Below are 22,420 nucleotides of genomic sequence, written 5' to 3' on the forward strand. Positions count from 1 at the left end.
ACTTTGTACAACTGTCAAAATAAGCTATTACATCCTTGACCTTGCCCTGTTTTCTATTTTTATTTTAATGGATTAGGTTGAAAACAACTAAGTTGTTTTATGTTCAATACATACTGAAGCCAACTAGTAACTTGGTAACATTCAACCACATTTATTAAAAATCATTTTATTCATAAATATAATACACCTATTTAGATTTAGATCTTTTTATTTCTTTTAGACAAATGACACGAAGAAAATCAAATAAATACTCAGTCTGTGCTAGAGAAGTCAAAAAAGGAAATGTTTGTCCAAAGTATCAATTAGTATTAATCTTTCGATTAAATGAACAAAATATATTAGTAATGATTATCCAAGTCAGTTGCAATGTGAATAAATTTATTATACCAGTCTATGTGTGTGTTGCAAATGTCTGATGGCTTGCTTTAGTGAACCTTTGATAAATGGTTCCAAATGGGTTGCAAAATGTAAACAGAACCAACTTCATTTGACCAACGGTAAGGTTTAGTTATTAACGCTTGTTTTCTTTACATTTCATAGTTTCAGAAAGAGTAGTCTTTTACCTGAAATATCAGCTTAAATTAATTTTAAAAGCATGAAACAGTTTGACAAATCAAACAAAATCGGCATAAAATTGTTCAAGAAATGGTACCCAAAGGCTCATGTTTATTTTCAATGAAACCTTTTTAAATCTGAAATATGGTAAAACGACAGCGTTATAAACTGTTTATTTTATAGTTTTTGTGATCATATGATATTTTTTCATTGTCGTACTTTCATTGGTCATTTTTGCAAAAAATCATAAGTGTACTGCGACATAATAATAATACAGAAACATGATATAATATCATTTATTTTTACATCTTGTCACAGGCCTCGAAGAATCCACTCGACCGCTCGCATATGCGAGTGAAAATGACGGTCGGGCGAGTAAAGTTTGTTAAATACTCGACCGACCGGGCGAGTGCTGTTTTTCAAGTAGAGATATAAATTCAGTTCCAGAACTCCTGCCACATCGATACAAATTGCAAACAATTTTTCGAAAAAAAAGAAAGGTTTTGTATACAAAGAAACTGCACTTTCGTTTTGACAATGAAAAATGACGTCACAGGCACAGTTAAAATAATTCTCGAAATCGGCTGCGCTCTTTTCGTAGGTGTCAGTGCTTGTAGCTAATCGATTAAAAGTGAAAAAAACAGTTAAATATATTGGTCATTCTGTGAAGAATAAAATTTCATTTTAATGTAAATATCAATAAAAAATAATACATAACTAGTTAATTATAATACTTCTTATATTTTATTAAAAATAAACAGAAAAAATAATTATTAATAAACAAAAAGTTAACAAAAAGGTTCTGGTTGATCATAACTTTAAATATAGATATATATTTTTTTTAAAGGCAGGGCAAGTAAATTTAAGTGAAGGGCGAGTGGATTGTCAGGTCTACTGGCCCTGCAGGGCGAGTGGCTCTGGAAAAATTCTTCAAGGCCTGTGTCATATATACACAAAAGCCAAAAGGAAAACATTCTAATGGAAATATTTAACGTTTTTTGGCATGTGAATCTCTATCGACAAGTTGATAGTAATAGTGATAACTGATGTCTGAATGCAGTGCACAATGGGTGATATTTGATTAGTCTAGCTCAGTTGATTTGGACAGTTATAAGGTCATTAACCTTATTTTAAAAGATGTCAAACCAGTTCTTCCACCACACTTCATCCACAGTGCACATGTTAAGCATGGGATTTCGTTATATATTTGGTCAAATTTTGGTTCAAGGCCCAGGGCTTTTCATCAGGAAATTGTTAAGATGCCCAGTAGCCTTTCAAATTGGGAATTTCATGTGCGATAACTGCGTGTTTTTAAAAGTTTTTGAAACAGGGTCTTTTTCATTGTGCAGAAGTATTAAAAGACACATTGTGGTGCATCCTTAATCATATTAGAGCTCATTGCTTTCAATTTGGGAGATTCCCAATATGTCTAAGTAACAAAAAAATATATATATTTTTTTAAATTTTGGGAAATTCCTCAATCAATTTTGGGAAAAAATGATCTTTTTTTTTACAATTGGGAAGTAGCTGAATTTCGGCCTCTTTTATATAAGGGTGAAAAGCCCTGAGGCCTAAGGCATAAATCCCAGGTTGATACTGAATGACGTGAAGACACAGGGACTACCTGCATTCTCGAGTTGCATAATGTAGTGATAGTTAAATGCATTTGGCCATTTTATCAATAAACAACAGATATCATGAAACAATTTCTTTACATGCAATATGTATAAAGTTGTTACTAGTTTTTTTTTAGAGTTTAAATGGAGAGTTTATTACTTGTTTTTGGATGCACATGACCAATATTGGAACTCTGTATTGGTATAATCGAAATAAGCTTACAGACTATGACTATAAATAAACTCTTAATGCCATAAAGCCATAGTGCCTTGACCGATGATGACAGTAAACATTATTGAACATGCTTTTGCATACCCATTAGGAATACCAATTTTGATTTTTATGCCCCCAGTAGGTTGGCATATAGCAGTTGAACTGTCCGTCAGTCAGTGTTTCTGTCCGTCCGTCTGAAAAAACTTTAATGTTGGCCATAACTTTTGCATTATTCAAGATAGCACCTTGATATTTGGCATGCATGTGTATCTCATGGAGCTGCACATTTTGAGTGGTAAACTCAAGTGAACATCATCCTTCAAGGTCTAGGGTCGAAAAAACAAAGTCAAGGGAAGTAATGAGCTTTAAATGGACATAGTTATCTGACCTGCCCACTATATATTTTTGTTAAATAAAGTAGGCTGCATTGTGTTTTTGACAAACATATTGTGGTAAAAGGTAAAGGTCAAGGTCATCCTTTACGGGATTTAAGGGAAGTAATAAGCTTTAAAAAGGGAGAAAATTATTCAATATTGTACATAGCACTTTATATATTTGGCATGCATGTGTATCTCATGGAGCTGCACATTTTGAGTGGTGAATCTACAGTAACAGTAGTGGCTTTTAATTATTTGCTACTAAAAATAGAGATTTGTTACAGACAATTATTTTCAAGGGAAGTAATTAAGATAATTATAAATCTCATATTATATATTTCCTTACCAAGAATTGAAGTTCTTTTCACAGTTACTGTACAGATTTATTATTTTGATTATTTATAACCCAAATGATTGATATGATTGATTTTTTCAAAGTTTTTTTAAAAAATGATATAATAATAATTTCTTTGATGTTCATTACATACCTGAGGACTTATGTCCATAGATACATGATCAACTCTTTTATGAAAAAAAAAAAAAAACAACAAAAAAAAAAATTATAAAAAAGAAAAAAAACTAACTCTGGCTATGTTATCTTTTAAACCACAGGCCTTGGTTGTCAGTGATGTCTGACATGGTCATAATTGACTGTGAGACCCTCCCCCCCCCCCCCCCCCCCCCGGTTGGATTGGACAAAATTCAAGGAAAGTAATAACCTTTAAAGGGAGATGATTTCTATACCTGCAAAATGATAAATAGAAATTTTATTTCAATGCGGCGCAGTAGGGGGCATTGTGTTTCTGACAAACACATCTCTTGTTAATTATATGTTTTAAATTATTTCATTATTGAACTTGTCATAAAAAAACAAGATTTGAGACATATTTTAGTTTTGTTGGTCATACACCAATAATATTTTTCAATTTATAGGAACTGCTTTGTTGTGTTTAGGCAAAGCTTCAGAACTGAGTGGTAAATATAATGTTTAGATTGAATCTACAGATAAAAATGAATATCAATTTGTATTCAACAGTTTGGACGGGTGAGAATAAACAGTTACGCTGAACACGAGCGTCACAGATTTGACATAGTGGAAAGCAGTGAGGAAGGTTTACCTGAAGATGATACCCTGTCTGAAACCTCCCAAGAGTCAGAGACACCTGATGCTGGTAGGTCCACAGTGGTGGTGTTTTTGTCCAATTTTGGGACAATTTATTCGGGCCTGTCCCTAATGTCAAATACTATATATTTTTCCCATGCGACTTCCTTAAATTTCGAAATGAAGGTTTCCAAGAAAATGAAATAACATAAAAAAAAACAAGTATTAGAAGGAATTTATCATACACATCTAAATGGAATAATACTATGAGCTCATGCACAGCATGTTGAACACAATGAAAAAAATACAAAATACTTCGCAAACATTCAAAAACGTAGAAGTGAACAAAAAACTATACACAAATTAGTAGTCAATGGTGAAGATATAACAAACAGCTCTGAACTCAAATACTAGAAGAACAACGTTTATTTTTCCAAAACCTCTATAAAAGAAAACATGTTGAAAATAACACCCTTTTCAGGGGTGGCGAAATCTAAAAAAACTATACTTGTCCACGGACAACCATTTAGGAAATTTAACTTGTCCGTTGCTGAACTACACTTGTCTGTTAATGTTTATATAAATTATACACGCATTTATTGATTAATGTAAAACAATGTGGAATATACCAAAATGAGTATGATTTGCTAGTTTTGTTTATAGTTGTATTTCAATAGTACATTCATTATAGCAGTATATTATAAACAATATAAAGACTTTCTAAAACTTAATCTTGCAAAGCTAGTGTTATTAAAACATGTGTTGAACATAAGTACATCGTAATCTTAACAAATTAAACTAGTCCAATATGTGGACCTCATCAGACTGAGGCTCTGTGCTGCTACTGGTAGCAATTTGATTATCATCAACTGGTAACCATTGAAAATCTGTGAGCCAAGTTTCTTGAAAAGTTCTGGTGCGTTTACTTAGATCATATTTTTTATCATAATCTTTCTTAGTTTTTTTGGGAGGTGGACTGCTCAAAGCTTCGGGTTTCTGCTCCGTTGTTGAAGATTTAAAAAAAACTAAATGTTCCATTTTTACCATTTAAGTCGTCTTGAATAACAAGGTATACCGTGTTTTGATTATATTACTTTGATACTTTTTATTTCCGTCTGATTGTAAAAATAAAGAAACCAGTCTGTACACTGTCTAACAGTCGGGCCGAATGTTTAAAATGCAGCATGCTCCTGGTCTCTTATAGAATAAGGGAGATCACTGCGCAGGAGAGTGCCCGTATTTTAGCTTGATTGCTCCGCAAATAGCACTGACAATGTAATCGCATGTCAACATCCGGTTTTGTAAAACTTAATTACGGCTTTAATACAATGTATTTTTTTTGTATACCTGGACCCGTCTTTTAAAAAACTTGTTGTCCACAAACAACTTAATTGATAAAAAATCAGTTGCCCAGACAAGCAAATGTACGACTCGGGCAACTCGGACATTTGATTTCGCCACCCCTGCTTTTTAAAAATACACAGTCAAGAGGAAAAATTATTGTGTGAAGGATTACTTAATGAATATGAATGTGGATTAGCACTAAAAGAAATGCAAAATAACAAAAGTCCAGGCTCTGATGGCATCACACTCGAGTTTTATAAAATATTCTGGAATGATATTAAAACGCATTTAATTAATTCACTTAACTATTCATTTAACAACGCAAACTTAACTACACTTCAAAAACAAAGTATAATATCACTCATTCCAAACCTGGAAAAAACTTAGAATCCTTATCAAACTGGCGCCCGATTAGTCTACTGAACAATTATTATAAAATTGCAACTAAAAGTATATCAAACAGAATTTAAAAAATATTACCATCAATCATCTCAACATCTCAATCTGGTTATATAAAAGGACGTTACATTGGTGAAAACGTACTTCTGATACAAGAATGCATAAATTATTTCAACCAACCAAACAATTCAGGCCTAATTTTCTTTGCTGACTTCGAAAAGGCTTTCGATTCTCTAGACCATTCGTGTATGTTCTCTTGTTTAGAAAATATGAATTTTGGTGAAAGTCTAATTAAATTGTTAAACTATTTTATACCGATATTTACAGCATTATTATTAACAATGGCTTTTTTAACCAGGTTTTTCGAAGAAAAAAACTGGTTATTAGATTGGCGAATGTCGGCGGGCGGGCTGGCGGGCGGAACAAGCTTGTCCGGGCCATAACTCTGTCGTTCATTGTCAGATTTTAAAATCATTTGGCACATTTGTTCACCATCATTAGACGTTGTGTCGCGAGAAAGAATTACGTCGATATCACCAAGGTCAAGGTCACAATTTGAATTTGAAGGTCAAAAATGGCCATAAATGAGCTTGTCCGGGCCATAACTTTGTCATTCATTGTCAGCTTTTAAGATCATTTGGCACATTTGTTCACCATCATTAGACGGTGTGTCGGGCGAAAGAATTACATCAATATCTCCAAGGTCAAGGTCACAATTTGAGTTTGAAGGTCAAAAATGGCCATAAATGAGCTTGTCCGGGCCATTACTTTGTGATTCATTGTGAGATTTTAAAATCATGTGGCACATTTGTTCACCATCATTAGACGGTGTGTCGCGCGAAAGAATGACGTCGATATCCCCAAGGTCAAGGTCACAATTTGAGTTTGAAGGTCAAAAATGGCCATAGATGAGCTTGTATGTGCAATTACTATGTCATTCATTGTGACATTTTATAATCATTTGGCACATTTGTTCACCATTATTGGACAGTGTGTTGCAAAAAAGAATTACATCAATATCTCCGAGGTCAAGGACGCAGCAACTAAAAATAGATTGATTTTGAAACAACTATGTAACTATAAACAATCAGTAACAATGCACATTTTGATTTTGAGTTGACTCTCTTTATCAGACTTTTTTTATGCCCCCCTTCGAAGAAGAGGGGGTATATTGTTTTGCACATGTCGGTCAGTCTGTTGGATGGTCGGTCCGTCCAACAGATGGTTTCCGGATGATAACTCAAGAACGCTTAGGCCTCGGATCATGAAACTTCATATGTACATTGATCATGACTGGCAAATGACCCCTATTGATTTTCAGGTCACTAGGTCAAAGGTTAAGGTCACAGTGACTTAAAATAGTAAAATGGTTTCCGGATAATAACTCAAGAATGCTTACGCCTAGGATCATTAGACACTTCATAGGTACATTGATCATGACTGGCAGATGACCCCTATTGATTTTCAGGTCACTAGGTCAAAGGTCAAGGTCACAGTGACTTGAAACAGTAAAATGGTTTCCGGATGATAACACAAGAATGCTTACACCTAGGATCATGAAACTTCATAAGAACATTGATCATGACTGGCAGATGACCCCTATTGATTTTCAGGTCACTAGGTCAAAGGTCAAGGTCACAGTGACTCGAAACAGTAAAATGGTTTCTGGATGATAACCCAAGAATGCTTACGTCTAGGATCATGAAACTTCATAGGAACTTTGATCATGACTGGCAGATGACCCCTATTGATTTTCAGGTCACTAGGTCAAAGGTCAAGCTAACAGTGACTCGAAACAGTAAAATGGTTTCCAGATGATAATTCAAGAATGCTTACGCCTAGGATCATGAAACTTCATAGGTACATTGATCATGACTGGCAGATGACCCTTATCAATTTTCAGGTCACTAGGTCAAAGGTCAAGGTCACGAGTGACTCGAAACAGTAAAATGGTTTCCGGATGATAACTAAAGAATAATTAGGCCTAGGATCATGAAACTTCATAGGTACATTGATCTTGACTGCCAGATGACCCCTATTGATTTTCAGGTCACTAGGTCAAAGGTCAAGGTCACAGTGACAAAAACGTATTCACACAATGGATTCCACTATAACTGACAGCCCATATGGGGGGTATGCATGTTTTACAAACAGCCCTTGTTTTCTGATTGAAATCAAGGTCAATTTTACACAAGGGGGTAAACAATACACATTTTGAATTGTCTCCCTCCTTTATCAGACTTTTTTCAACTGAAAACCTGGTTTTGTGACAATTTTGTCCCTTGTTTCAAACAGTTTTAACATCGAATGAGGGGTAAGACAAGGCTGCCCACTTTCATCCTCGCTATTTATTATATGCATCGAGTATCTATCACACTATATCCAATCAAATAAACATATAAAGGGCATATCGCTAGAACCAGATGAAGAAATTAAACAGTCCCTATTTGCTGACGATGCAACTTATCTCTTAAATGACAGTAGTGACTCATTCAACAATCTTATAGAATCGCTAACCCTTTATGGAATGGCATCGGGTCTTAAACTAAACAAAAGTAAATGCACTGTGCTACGAGCAGCTAAATTTAAACAAAGTAATATTCATCTTAAAAAAGACATGAAATTCAACTGAACATCAGATGAAGCAACAACGTTAGGAATAATTTTTACAAACAATGAAAATGAAACAGTTCTAAAAAACATATTGCCTAAATTACAAAAATTTAAAAATTGTTTAAAATCATGGCAGCATCGTAAACTTTCACTTATCGGAAAAAACACAGTGTTGAAAACGTTTGCACTCCTTAATTGATTAATACACTAACAGTTCTCACCGAATGATATTATTAAAGATATACAATCAGAAATATTTTATTTCATATGGGACGGTAAACCTGATAAAATTAAGAGAACTCAATTAATTTAATCAGTAGAATATGGAGGTATCCGACTAACAGACATAGATTCATTCCTGAAGGCAATCAAATGCAGTTGGGTAAAAGGTATTTAGATAATAATAATACGAGTAAATGGAAATTATTCTACCAGAATATTCTAAAAACATATGGTGATTCCTTACTTTTTGAGTGTAATATCAACAATAATATTTTTTAGATGAAATTTCAACCAAAAACATATTTTTATCGAATGTTCTATCGGCATGGTGTAAAGTTACTCATAATTTAGAAACCAAAAACAAACAGTAAAACCATTATATGGAACAATAAAGACATAACTACTAACAATAAAACATTTTTCTATAAACAGGGTTCGCCAAAACTTGAAAAATCTGTCAGTCATTTGGACTGACAGACTTGATTTTTTTGTCAGTCCGAAACAGTTTCTGTCAGTCCCACTGTCCGACTAAACTATAACAGCAAATCACAACAAAAGAAGTACCTTTTAGATGTTTATTGGTTTTGATCACATTAAAATACAATAAAAGCATGTCCGATGTTGATATAATTAAACAATTATTATATTAATAATAAACAACATTATATACATACATGCCATAATTTTTCAGACCAATTCCGGGACATTGTGTTAAATTGTCCGGGACTTTTGCCGATTTTCCGGGACATGTATAAAATGTAGCGATATTTATAGACATATGCATTTTTGGTACGTTTTGTTTTGTTTCGCATCGTTAATTGCAAAAGTTCGAAAGCCTATCCGAAATATACTTGATCTATTAACGTCAAATTAAACATTACTAGTTCCTTTACTAGATACAGGCCATGTGTTTTCAGTGTAAGCGTTCTAAACATAGATGGTGACGTCACTGCGTTATTGTTATTAAGACCGGTGTGTAACGCGTAGTTGTTGATACGCCTTTATTCATTTATAACATTTATATAATAAAAAATACAACAATACAGTACCGTTAGATTGTCAACTCAAATCAATTCACAATACATACAACCAATCACATAAAACAAATACAACAAAACAGTACCGGTAGATCGTCAACTTAAAATCCGTACAGTCACACATTAGTTACACTCTTGTTTCGATGTAGATATAAGTCAATTAACAACCAAAACAATGCCGCCTTTTCGGTTTGACAGCGAACGTGAGACAATCAATATGATAACAGGACCCCTGTTAATTGATCGATTTTGACACGTAGCGTAGTCTGCCTATTCGGGTAGGCATTGTCATGGAGACGCTGCATATATACACAGATTCGAGGTGCAGTTAAGCCTAAGATAAGGTACATGTATATATGGATTTTGTAAATTCAGGGACATTTGACAGATTTCCGGGACAGCGGGACAAGTTCTTCATTTCCGGGACTGTCCCGGAAAATCAGGGACGTATGGCATGTATGCAACATATAAACCAAAGGCATACTTTTTAAACTTCTATTGTCAAACTGTTTTTTAGCCTCCACAGCTCTACAAATCCGTGTTCTTGAAAAGTTAGGGTGACGTACAATCAAGTTTGACTTAAATGCACACACCTATTCACACTACTTTGGATGACTTCAATTTCTGTTTATTAGCCAATTCACAAGGTCTAAAACAACACCAATTGTTAAAATATTTTCTCTTAGCTGAGGTGGTTGATTTCCAGGTTCAATTGAATGAATGTATTTCACACCTATTTCTTGATAGAAAGGCCCATGATAATTACCACCATTCATTCTTGTTGTCTGAAATAACACAAAACATATTGCTACAAACTATCAACAACAAATCAACACATAAATATCCCTATGTCCGAATTTTAAAATATCCAAAATATAGTACATCGGGTGAAAAATCTAATTTTGATTTCAGAAATTGTTGGTATGTAAATTAAAATATATCCTTCCCAGAACAATATAATAATGAAACTATTTAACAGAAATGCTCACAAATGCCTGTTAAAACAAGTTTTCATGTGGTTTTTGTTGTGGAGAAATTAAATGATACAAACAAAGTGGCGATGCACTCGGTTGCTTTTTTTAACAAAGACCATTGATTTTGAACTCGGATGTGATAGTAAATTCTAATCCAACTTTAAACATCAAAATGAAGGTAAGAAAAAAAGGATTTTGACAGAAGTTGAACAAAAAGCATTTACCTTCTATTAATCCAATAGCACATTATACAATTTGAGTTATCTTTTTGAAACCATTTTTCATCCGATTGTGTCGGTCAGTCGGACCGATTATCTTAAATCACTTGTCGGTCCTGAGAAAAATTTGCCGGTCAGGACCGGCGGACCTACGGTTTTGGTGAACCCTGCTATAAACATTGTTTTGAACGAAACATAAAATATGTAGATCAATTGTACGACTACAGAATAAACGACTTCTATTCCTTTGATAATTTATGCTACATATTCGGAATTTACCTACAAATAATTTCCTGATGTACTACACATTGATCAAAGGTATACCCATACATATTAAAGCTGTTACCAATACAAATAACACACCATGTACTAAAAAAACTTTCATAGAAAACATAATTGCAAAACAAAACAAAACAAACTGAATATTTTTCACACTACAAATCAAAAACCCTACCAAACCCTCTAAAGCTCAAACTAAATGGCAAAACCTTCTTGGAGAAAAAGAATTTAATTGGAAACAAATGTTTTTCATGCCATATAAATCAACTACTGATAGCACATTGAGAAATTTCCAATATAAATACATCCAGAGAATCATAGCTACAAATAAATATCTTTTTAAGTGCAACCTATCCAACACAAATCTATGTGATATGTGTAGTATAATATTGAAACAATAGAACACCTTTTCTGGGAGTGTAAACATATTCAATCTCTATGGAATCAATTGACAACCTTTCTAGAGAAACAACAAATAAATGTTAAACTATCTCTCTTAGACATCAGTTTAGGGTAAATACCCTCAAAATACAAGATGTTAATAACTCTGTTAATTACATTATTATATTAATGAAATATTTTATATTCAGCATGAACTGCAGGTAACAAACACCCACCATGAACTGTTTCATCAATTATTTAAAATTAAAGATTCAAATTGAAAAAGAAATAGCCCTCAACAACAATACACTTCATATATTTGAACTTAAATGGAAACATATTAAACTTTCATAAACAAGTCCAGTTTGTTTTCTACCCATTTTATGCAACTCATATTTATTCAAAAGGTTTCCAAAAAAATGTCTGTTTTTTTATTATTATTTTTTTTATTGAATGCAACAGTAAGTTAATAACCCTATGCAGCTCTTTGGGTTGAACCTTAATTGATAAATATAAAATTGAACAGGTTTCTCACTTAATAAAGAGTCCAAAAGTAGGAGTCCCATTGAATATTTCACACATAGTCAATTTTTCAGCAATAAATCCAATTAAATAAATGCCATAGGGTGAGAAAATTGTGCGACCAGTCCGGGATTTGAACCTGGGGCACCTCCCTTACATGGCGAGTGCTCTCCCGGCTGAGCTAACCGGGCCACACAACATCTCCCCTAATGTGACCAAGTTCAGGCCGTGACATAAAGAATGAATATAAAATAATACATTATATAATTGTTGGTTTCATTATTAAAAACCAATATCAGACTATTCCATACTTGAATCATCAATGTCCAGTTTAAATCTGCGGTTATGATTCAATTGAATAAATTAAAATTGTAACTCCAATAAATCACTTATGACAGGGTCAAAACCACAAACCTGTGTTATGAAAAAAATTAGTTTAAAGTAATTTAAATTCTCAGCCTATTTTTGCCAAATTGTGTTGTCATAGTGTCATTTGCAAAAACATGCACATACACTCTTCTGTATTCATAACTGGATACATACTGTTTTTAGTGCATATTTATAAAATCCATATAAATACAAATTCTTTTAAAGAAAAAATAATTCAGGGCATTATTGGGGATTAATGTGTTTCATAAACACAAAAGTATGCCATTTTCGGAAGTGTAGATTCTACAGTGAATTATGGGACAAGGGTTAACCAAAAAAAATGCGCAGAGCAGGTAATGCTACAGGGGTTGGGGTAGAGTTAAATTTTAGAAGTGATGTTTTTATGCCCCCTTTCGAAGGAAAGCGGGCACATAGTGATCTGACTGTCCGTCTGTGTCTGTCCGTCTGTCTGTCCGTCTTTCTGTCACACTTTGCGTTTAGGTTTCGAAAAATGCTCATAACTTCTATGCCCCTTGAGATATAACCTTTATATTTGGTATGCATGTGTATATGGACAAGGCCTTTTCATAAGCACAACATTTTTTACCCCTGTGACCTTGACCTTGAACTTAGGGTCCACGTTTAGGTTTCGAAATCTGCGTTTAGGTTTTGAAAAATGCTCATAACTTCTATGTCCTTTGAGATATAACCTTCATATTTGGTATGCATGTGTATATGGACAAGGCCTTTCCATACACACACAAATTTTTACCCCTGTGACCTTGACCTTGAACTTAGGGTCCACGTTTAGGTTTCGAAATCTGCGTTTAGGTTTTGAAAAATGCTCATAACTTCTATGTCCTTTGAGATATAACCTTTATATTTGGTATGCATGTGTATATGGACAAGGCCTTTCCATAAGCACAAATTTTTTTACCCCTGTGACCTTGACCTTGAACTTAGGGTCCGCGTTTAGGTTTCGAAATCTGCGTTTAGGTTTCAAAAAATGCTCATAACTTCTATGTCCCTTGAGATATAGCCTTCATATTTGGTATGCAAGGCCTTTCCATACACACACAAATTTTTACCCCTGTGACCTTGACCTTGAATTAAGGGTCTGCGTTTAGGTTTTGAAATCTGCGTTTAGGTTTTGAAAAATGCTCATAACTTCTATGTCCCTTGAGATATAACCTTTATATTTGGTATGTATGTGTATATGGACAAGGCCTTTCCATACGCACTCAAATTTTGACCCCTGTGACCTTGACCTTGAACATAGGGTCCGCGTTTAGGTTTTGAAATCTGCGTTTAGGTTTAAAAAAAAGCTCATAACTTCTATCAAGCGTTTATAGGGGGCATAAGTCATCCTATGGTGAAAACAGCTCTTGTTTTAGTTTCATCTTACATATCTTGTAATAAGTTGCATTATTTTACTATTGTATAAAATCACTGAATACAAAATTTACATTTTTATTTCCTCTCATTATATTATCTTACAGTGTTATAGATAGGTGTTGACCCATGGGGGTAAATACCCCCACTTTTCAAAGCATGGGGGTAAATGGTCAAATTTTTCCTTAAAGAATATAGCTGCGGTACAGACACACTACTTAAATCATGTTAAACACAATAAACCATTAACTATGTGTATTCCTTCAAAGTAGTAGGTTTCATAAAGTGTTTTTTGTTTTTAGCTCACCTGAGCACAACGTGCTCATGGTGAGCTTTTGTGATCGCTTTTTGTCCGTCGTCCGTTGTGTGTTGTGCAGCGTCAACATTTGCCTTGTTAACTCTCTAGAGGCCACATTTTTGTCCAATCTTCATGAAATTTGGTCAGAACATTGGTTTCAATGATATCTTGGATGAGTTAGAAAATGGTTACGTTTGCTTGAAAAACATGGCTGCCAAGGGGCAGGGCTTTTTTCCTTATATGGCTATATATGGCTATAGTAAAATCTTGTTAACATTCTAGAGGCCACATTTATTGTCTGAACTTCATAAAACTTGGTTAGAAGATTCATCACAATAATATCTTGGACGAGTTCGAAAATGATGCCGGTTGGTTGAAAAACATTGCCGCCAGGGGGCGGGGCATTTTTCCTTATATGGCTATAGTAAAACCTTGTTAACACTCTAGAGGCCACATTAACTGTCCAATCTTGATGAAATATGGTCAGAAGATTCAGGGGTTCCACTGGCCCAAAAAAAGTTGTCGCCACTTTTTCGCGGCGCAAAACTGTCAGTTATTCCGACCTTATTAATTATGACAATTGTCTAAGAAACCTTACAACATCAATGTCATTGACTATATTATTACTTTTAAAAGTATGTAAATACATAAATAATAATAAGTAACTTCATAAGTCTTAATAAGCTTTATTTAAACATAAAAACATTGGTTTGCACATGATAAATAATCACATATAACCAAACTTTTCTAATAATATAAACATCAATGGAACAGTATGCTGCATACATTTTTTTTTAAAATTTATTTAAACATACAATCACACAAATGTACATCATCTGGAAGGGAAAAAATTTCAAACATCAGTAAATAAACCTCTCAATTTAATTGTTAAACAGTTACATTTCAGAAAATAAAACATCTAAATTTAATTGTTTAACAGTTACATTTGGTCATTTGGCTAATATGATGCACATAAACTGAAAGGGAAAAAAATGATACACATCTGCACGACAAACATCTCAATTTAAATTAACACCGCCTTATATATCGTTAAAATCATTGATCTTTGTGCCAGTTTGTCCTAAGTGTTACATAATTAAGTGTTCTTTATCATAAAAGAACTGTTAATCCGATAATAACCCCCATTAAACTTGACAATAGCAGTAAAAACACCGACTGTAACACTTTCACGCTTCCGTGATTTCAGTGCACTCTACACTGTAGGTCGCTTACATCGTCGTAAATCAATATTTACAACTGACAAACGCTGGCGGCTTATGCTCGGTCGCGTGCTTTTCGACTCGCAGTACATTTTCGGATAGGATTTTACCGATTTTTGAAATTCGCCACTTTAAAAAAATTGGAGCCACTTAAAAAAAATTAGCGCCATTTGGCGCCAATGGCGATCGACAGCGGAACCCCTGGAAGATTTGTCTTAATGATATCTTGGATGAGTTCGAAAATGGTTACGTTTGCTTGAAAAACATGGCTGCCAAGGGGCAGGGCATTTTTCCTTATATGGCTATATATGGCTATAGTAAAATCTTGTTAAAACTCTAGAGGCCACATTTATAGTCGGATCTTCATGAAACTCAGTCAGAAGATTTATCCCAATAATATCTTGGACGAGTTCAAAAATGATGTTGGTTGGTTGAAAAACAATGCCACCACGGGGTGGGGCTATTTTCCTTATACGGCTATAGTAAAACCTTGTTAACACTCTAGAGGTCACATTTATTTTCCGATCATCATGAAACTTGGTCAGAAGATTTGTCCCAATGATATCTTGGATGAGTTCGAAAATGGCTTTGGTTGCTTTAAGAACATGGCCACTAGGGGCGGGGCATTTTTCCTTATATGGCTATACATGTATATGGCTATAGTAAAACCTTGTTAACACTCTTGAGGCCACATTTATAGTCCAATCTTCATGAAATTTGGTCAGAAGATTGGTCTCAATGGTATCCCTGATGAGTTCGAAAATAATTATGTTTGCTTGAAAAAAATGGCTTCCAAGGGGCGGGGCATTTTTCCTTATATGGCTATAGTAAAATCTTGTTAACACTCTTAGAGGCCACATTTACTGTCCGATCTTCATGAAACTTGGTCAGAAGATTCATCCGGATAATATCTTGGACAAGTTCAAAAATGATGCCAGTTGGTTGAAAAAACATGGCTGCGAGGGGGCGGGGCATTTTTCCTTATATGGCTATAGAAAAACATTGTTAACACTCTAGAGGCATAATATTTTCCGATCTTCGTGAAACTTTGTCAGAAGATTTGTCCCAATAATATCTTCTTATCTCAGATGAGCAACTTTGGGCCTTTCAGGCCCTCTTGTTTAATTTCCTTGGTTTATAGGCTTCCACCACCATGAGCTACGGACAACTTTATTTCCAACTTTCAACATTTGTTTAATATAAGCGTTTAAGTTTGTCCTTTTTGATTTGAAAACAGAGGAAATTAAATCATTCAGTATTGGCAGTACAATGTTTTTAAACTTTTGCCGTATAAAAAGAATCAATTTTACTTAGAAAAGTGATTTCTTTTGGCTTTGAAGAAGCCATGCTGACCTCTTCATGTAATTTAGTAAACACATACGCACTTGACTGACTGTTAAAAAAATCAATACTAAATTTACCATGCGTCTAAATGAAACAGAGTATTTATACCGACTGGCTAACTATTTCTTCAATCCAGCGCACACATTATATCCAATTTTTACGATAACCAGTCTCATATTTTGGCGAAAGACAATCAGCTGTTTATATTTTTTGTTTACGCTATACGCAGAGAATTTACATCATTTGCGTAAGTCCAGATTGGCTTCTTAAATGTACGCATGGAAATGATAAATTGAGCGTATCTTGATTTTAATGTCATAAATACTGACCTGTTATCGTATGCTTATACTTTCCAAGGGGAAATAACTCATCCGGAATTTTAACTGGGAATCCGCCACCTCAATACCGTAATACAGGCCAGGTTAAACATAGTGCAATGCAACCTAGCCAAAAATCGGTAACCAACCCTCAATATTCTTTCCGGATCAACCAGGTGTATACGTGTCTTTTACGGCTCTGAATTAAAATATTGTTTTTCACTTGGTTGATTGGGGTTTTGAATAGATAAATTGTGTTATTTATCTTTTTATTTCTCATTCGGATTAATTTGTGTGGATTTAATGGATTTTGTTTCATTTGTAAAAGGTAAGCCATGCTTGTTTTTATCGAACAATGGTTTATTTCTACCATGCTGGGTGTTTTCAGGCGCGAACGACCACGTGCAAAACGTGCTCTTCTAATACATTGCTAGAACGTGCAAAGCATGTTCTTCTAATGTGTTACGAGATCGTGCAAAGCGTGTTCTTCTATTGACAGATTGTTTATCATTTGCCATTGTGTGCAATAATGATTTTAACGTTCCGTATGACAATCTAATTGATCGTCATTTTATTTTTCATCTGTTTTGAATTAAACTTTTGTTTAATTTATGATCTACGGCAGTATTATTATAATTTTCATTATGGTCAAATAATGATTTTATGTGCCGTATTATAATCTGGTCTGTGACCAGTTTATGGTTGAATATGCTTTGCTCTTGTTTTTCATATATTCGACTACATGATGGTCGCAGAAACAAGAGTGGATAAATACCCGGTGACTTCGCAGATCATGGATGATAGTTGCAGTGTCAGTCACCGGGTATCGGGCACGATCGCGACCGTACTATGCTAAGTCTCTTAGACAGTTGGTCAACATCAGACCATATGGCGACACCCGTCAGCCGGTCTTTGCCCGATGGCATTGGTCAAGGACATCGACCAATGCCGGACCATTTGGCATCCGCCATACGGTCATTATCCGGTGACAACACTGGTCATGATATGACCGGTACGTCACCGGGGACGTTGATCACGGACCATTGATCGACGTCTGACCGGCCGGTCCGGTCACTGGTCATGTCACCGGTCCGGTCCGGTCATTGATCACCGGTCCGGTCATCGGTCATGTCACCGGTCCGGTCTGGTCACCGGTCATGTCACCGGTCCGGTCACCGGTCATGTCACCGGTCCGGTCCGGTCACCGGTCCGGTCATTGATCACCGGTCCGGTCACCGGTCATGTCACCGGTCCCGTCACCGGTCATGTCACCGGTCCGGTCACCGGTCTGGTCCGGTCACCGGTCATGTCACCGGTCCGGTCACCGGTCCGGTCATTAATCACCGGTCACCGGTCCGGTCCGGTCACCGGTCATGTCACCAGTCAGGTCATGTCACCGGTCCGGTCATGTCAACGGTCCGGTCCGGTCACCAGTCCGGTCATTGATCACCGCTCCGGTCACCGGTCAACAGTCATCAGTTAGGCCTGCCACCGATAACACCAGTCACCGGTCAAGAGGAAGAACTCGGTCTTCTTCATTGAATTATTCTCCTATTCTTCGTAGACATCAGCGGACTGCATTGAGCACCACTGGATAGTTATCGAACATACCTCTCCTTCATTGAGCAGTTCTCGGCGTTGATACGCTCGTAAGCGATCATGTCAATGCTCACGGAGACAATATTGTAGAAGACAATATTTCCAGCGTAGCCGAACAATATTTCGGCATCGAAGTTATATGGATGTCGCCACTTCTCACGTAGGCGTTTATGAACCTACTGGTCATATCGACGTTCTCCATTTTATTCCTTTAGGAATATCATGTCTCCATTCCACGTGTGATGGTTCTTCTTATGGCATCCACACATGTTGCAGTCACCGAGCCGTAGTTGTATACGAACACTAGTTCGTTTAACATTCAGGCTTCGGGATAAGCTGTTCTTTTCTCCACTACGACTACAAGGACACTTATGCCTATTAATACTGATAATCTACCGTTGTTTTCCGGTTAACATTATCAGATGACTTCGTGGATGGTCATTCTTCTGCACCAGATATTTCCATTCTGACGCAGTTATATTATACCGGTCCCGATCACCGGACATTGGTCACCATTCATCGGTCATATCACCGATCACTGATCACCGGTCAGAATAAGTGATGTCTCATCGCCATCGGATTGGATTTTTTGGCATGATCTTCTTTTCCGAGCAGTGCTTGACATTGATAACAGACCATATGGATTCCACCATTTTTCGGTCTTTAACTGGTAACGTCACCGGTCATATTATGACTGGTCCGTTCACCGGGCTACAGTTACCGGTCATTGACCGGTCCGGTTCGGTCACCACTTACCAATTACCGGTATTCCACTGTGTTTTCATCGGTCAATTTTTAGTATCACGGGTATCATCTACATTACATAGTTGTATATCCCTGGCTATGATTGTATTGAATACTATATTTTATGGATTCAACAATCTACATGACTTTTTGTGTTTTTCAATACTGATGTTCTACTGGCGACGGTTACCAAATCATGCTATATCTGTTATTTGTACTTCTATCTCAACCGGCTACATGCAGACTACTGGTCTTGCAGATAGATCGGCTGAAGTGGGCTCGGAGACTAGCATTGAGGTCGAACATTACTATTTGACCTCTATTAATTTATGTTCGAGACCCGAAGGATGAATTGTTTTAACCGCCTTTACCTGTCGGCTACAGACTTTGCAGTCAGTGTCACGGAACAGTTGGGACACATTAATGACGCTAGCAGGATTAGCAAGACGACATTTGTATCGACTTCTGCTTTTCTATTGCTCCTACGGCAGTGCATATTTTCAAGCTACTGGAATCAACAAGAGTTCTGATACATAGGATTGCCTATCAGATTGACCGCATAGCGGCTACAGTCTTGTAGATGGCTTAGGACCTATTGAACTCAGATCTTAGATCCTAGGATCTGGAGGGACCTCATCTTAAAGTTATTCTTCTATTACACTTCTGGCCATAACAGGCCGTCTTCCTATAACTGGTCGTATTCCTTTCGGAATTTGTCCCGGTTAGAAGTCTTGAAGTAAATGGATTAATCAAGTCAGAATTTAAGACTTCCATGCATTCTACCGGCAAGCGTGGACCCGCTTAAGGTTACCCCTAGGGTTTTCACCTTTTTCTGCCATCACACCTCCGATTCCGGAGGTACCACTATCAATCATATTTCCGTACTTCGCAAATCGATGACTTCGCGACCTGTATTATTCAGGATTTTAAAGGCGCCTGTTATTGGTTCAAGAAGAGGCTATATTCTGTAGATAGGTCATAAACTTATAAGTGTTAAACACTGTCCTATTCTACCAATTTTCAAGTGTGTTTGGAGTGGGAAAGTTCGGCTTGCCGTGGTTTCTTTGCCCACCCATCCTTGACAAATGGTTCCGGTCACCGGTCGGTATTTACCGGTCCGGTCACCGGTCCTTCTGCTGAGATGTCTTTTCTTACGTCCGTTTCAGCTTTATTTTTAAGATAATTGTATTAATCTCGGGATTATTTAATGACACAGATTTCCATCTTTTTGTCATTATTTACCACTATTCAGTGGTGTCTAGACTAGAAGATTATCTTGGCAAGAATATAGTTTATTCTACCACAACCTTCCTTACATCTTATACAGATGTGAGCAGATAAGGTTATGGATGATCACATAGAACAACGTATCTTGATTTTCTCAATTATGTGGTATCCTAACGAAAATCACCTGCACATCTACATCTTGAAAAGCGAAAATTCTTTTTAGCTGTTTTTCATTTACAACACATTTTCACGATTCCTTTGTGATGGTTTCAACTATCACACATCGGTCGTGGTTTACTTACAGACACGGAGGTGATCATATTATCACTCCTTGTAACCTGAAATCAGGAACTTATTCGTTCTTTGCAAGAACAACAAATTTTCTCTATCGTCTTTCTCATACCAGTTCGTCTCAACGCCCTGTTGGACGTTTTGTCCTGCAGTTCTTTCTTTCGAATTATTTTTTCGTTGGGTTCAATAATGTAATTGCGCATGCGCGGCAGTGAAGTTGCAGACGAGTTGCATGGTGTACATAGTATATCAAAGAATGTTGTTTATCATCAAACGCTAGTTATTAGCGTTATGCGATCGTATATCGCAGTGTATACCGGTATGCTGAACAACGTCAACAATGCAGTTCACAGAAATCGATCCAGCAGGGTGTGCGATTGTTATACATTCGTCCATTGACATAAACTGGAATATCTTGCCTTCTTGGTGAGTTTTTGCAATAACTGAGTTTTTGCCATAATTTCATGAAATATACTTAATGAACCATGGGATTATGGTTCTACGACCTTTTAAGTCTCCTGTACAATTATTTTCAGGAAACTTCTTCACAGGTCAAATATCATATCTCACTGAGACATATTTTTTTTACTGGGTAATTGAGAGCATAGTTATTACCTTAATCACTCTGCTAGATACATAGAGGTTTTTCTCATCTTTTTCTTGATGATAAGGAATTTGTTCTTTTCTTCATCAAAGGATAGAGATTATGCTTTCGTATACCTTGTTTTGTGTAAGTCATAGCAACTCTGTGCTGTCTTACCTATTTTGGAACTGATCCAAACTATGGAACGTCAACACTATGTTTTTCGTTCCTTTACCTTCTTAAGCGGTTTTGACTTGTGTAACATGTTGGGATGCTTAATGAGCTCCCTATGAACCTTTTTCATCAGGCTTATTAACAGTTCCAATATAAGTTTAAGACGGTTTTCCTTCTTATTATGGCTTTTACCATACGGAGAAGTGAAATTCATGCTTTTTCTGTTGAATACGACCAATTCCAGTTGGATCTATTGTCGTTTTCACTTTGTTGTGTCAGCCAGGATTCCTTGCTTAATATCAAGTCCTCTATATGGCTTCTACCTTCAAGTTTCCAAGTTTTCTTAAACTGGTAGTCATGAAGATGAGGATAAACTTCTTTGGGCAATCAGGGCTTTGAAGTTCTATCTCAGCAGTGTTAGTCAGAAGTCCATTCGAGGTTCTCAAAGACACTCTTCATTTCCCCAAAAAAGGGGGGGGGGGAGATGTGTCTGCGGCTTCTATTTCTCGGGGTTAGACCTCGACTAAGGAAAGTTAATCTTATCCTATCTAAGGATTCATTCCTTTTTAGGATCTGACCGCATGAATTAAGAGCTCTGTCTGTTTTGTGGGCATATATTAATCACACCCCACTTTTTGACGTGCTCTAAGCTGTTTACTGGAGGAATCCGACCACCTTGTCATCTTTTTATCTTCGTTTTCTGAAGTGCCAACAATACAATTTGTATACGTTTGGGCTTGTTGTGGTTTCACTAACGGTAGTGTCTTCTTTACGACATAGACATATTACTCTGTCCGAGAAGTCATAATTAATACCGTTTTAACGAAGATTACTTGATATCATTAGCTGATAACCCTGTTTATGGGTTCTACTGTGTTGGGAAAATATATACGAACCTTCCCACCGCAGCTGCAAAATCAGCATACGATAACAGGTCAGTATTTATGACATTAAAACAAATTTTTTAAATAAAATTCATTTTAATTATTAAATACTTACCTGTTATCGG

The 22,420-nt window shown here is 36.0% G+C and overlaps 1 protein-coding gene across 1 annotated transcript in view; it reads left to right on the top strand.

Annotated features, from left to right (window-relative positions):
* LOC127871056 (glycerol-3-phosphate acyltransferase 4-like) overlaps positions 1-22,420 on the top strand; it is a 69,834-nt gene that overhangs the window by 2,408 nt on the left and 45,006 nt on the right. The window contains exon 2 of the mRNA XM_052413683.1: positions 3,799-3,934. Within this exon, the coding sequence (XP_052269643.1) occupies positions 3,799-3,934 (136 nt within the window). The remainder of the gene's footprint in view (positions 1-3,798; positions 3,935-22,420) is intronic.

This window comes from Dreissena polymorpha, chromosome 3 (assembly GCF_020536995.1).
Source record: "Dreissena polymorpha isolate Duluth1 chromosome 3, UMN_Dpol_1.0, whole genome shotgun sequence".
NCBI lineage: Eukaryota > Metazoa > Mollusca > Bivalvia > Myida > Dreissenidae > Dreissena > Dreissena polymorpha.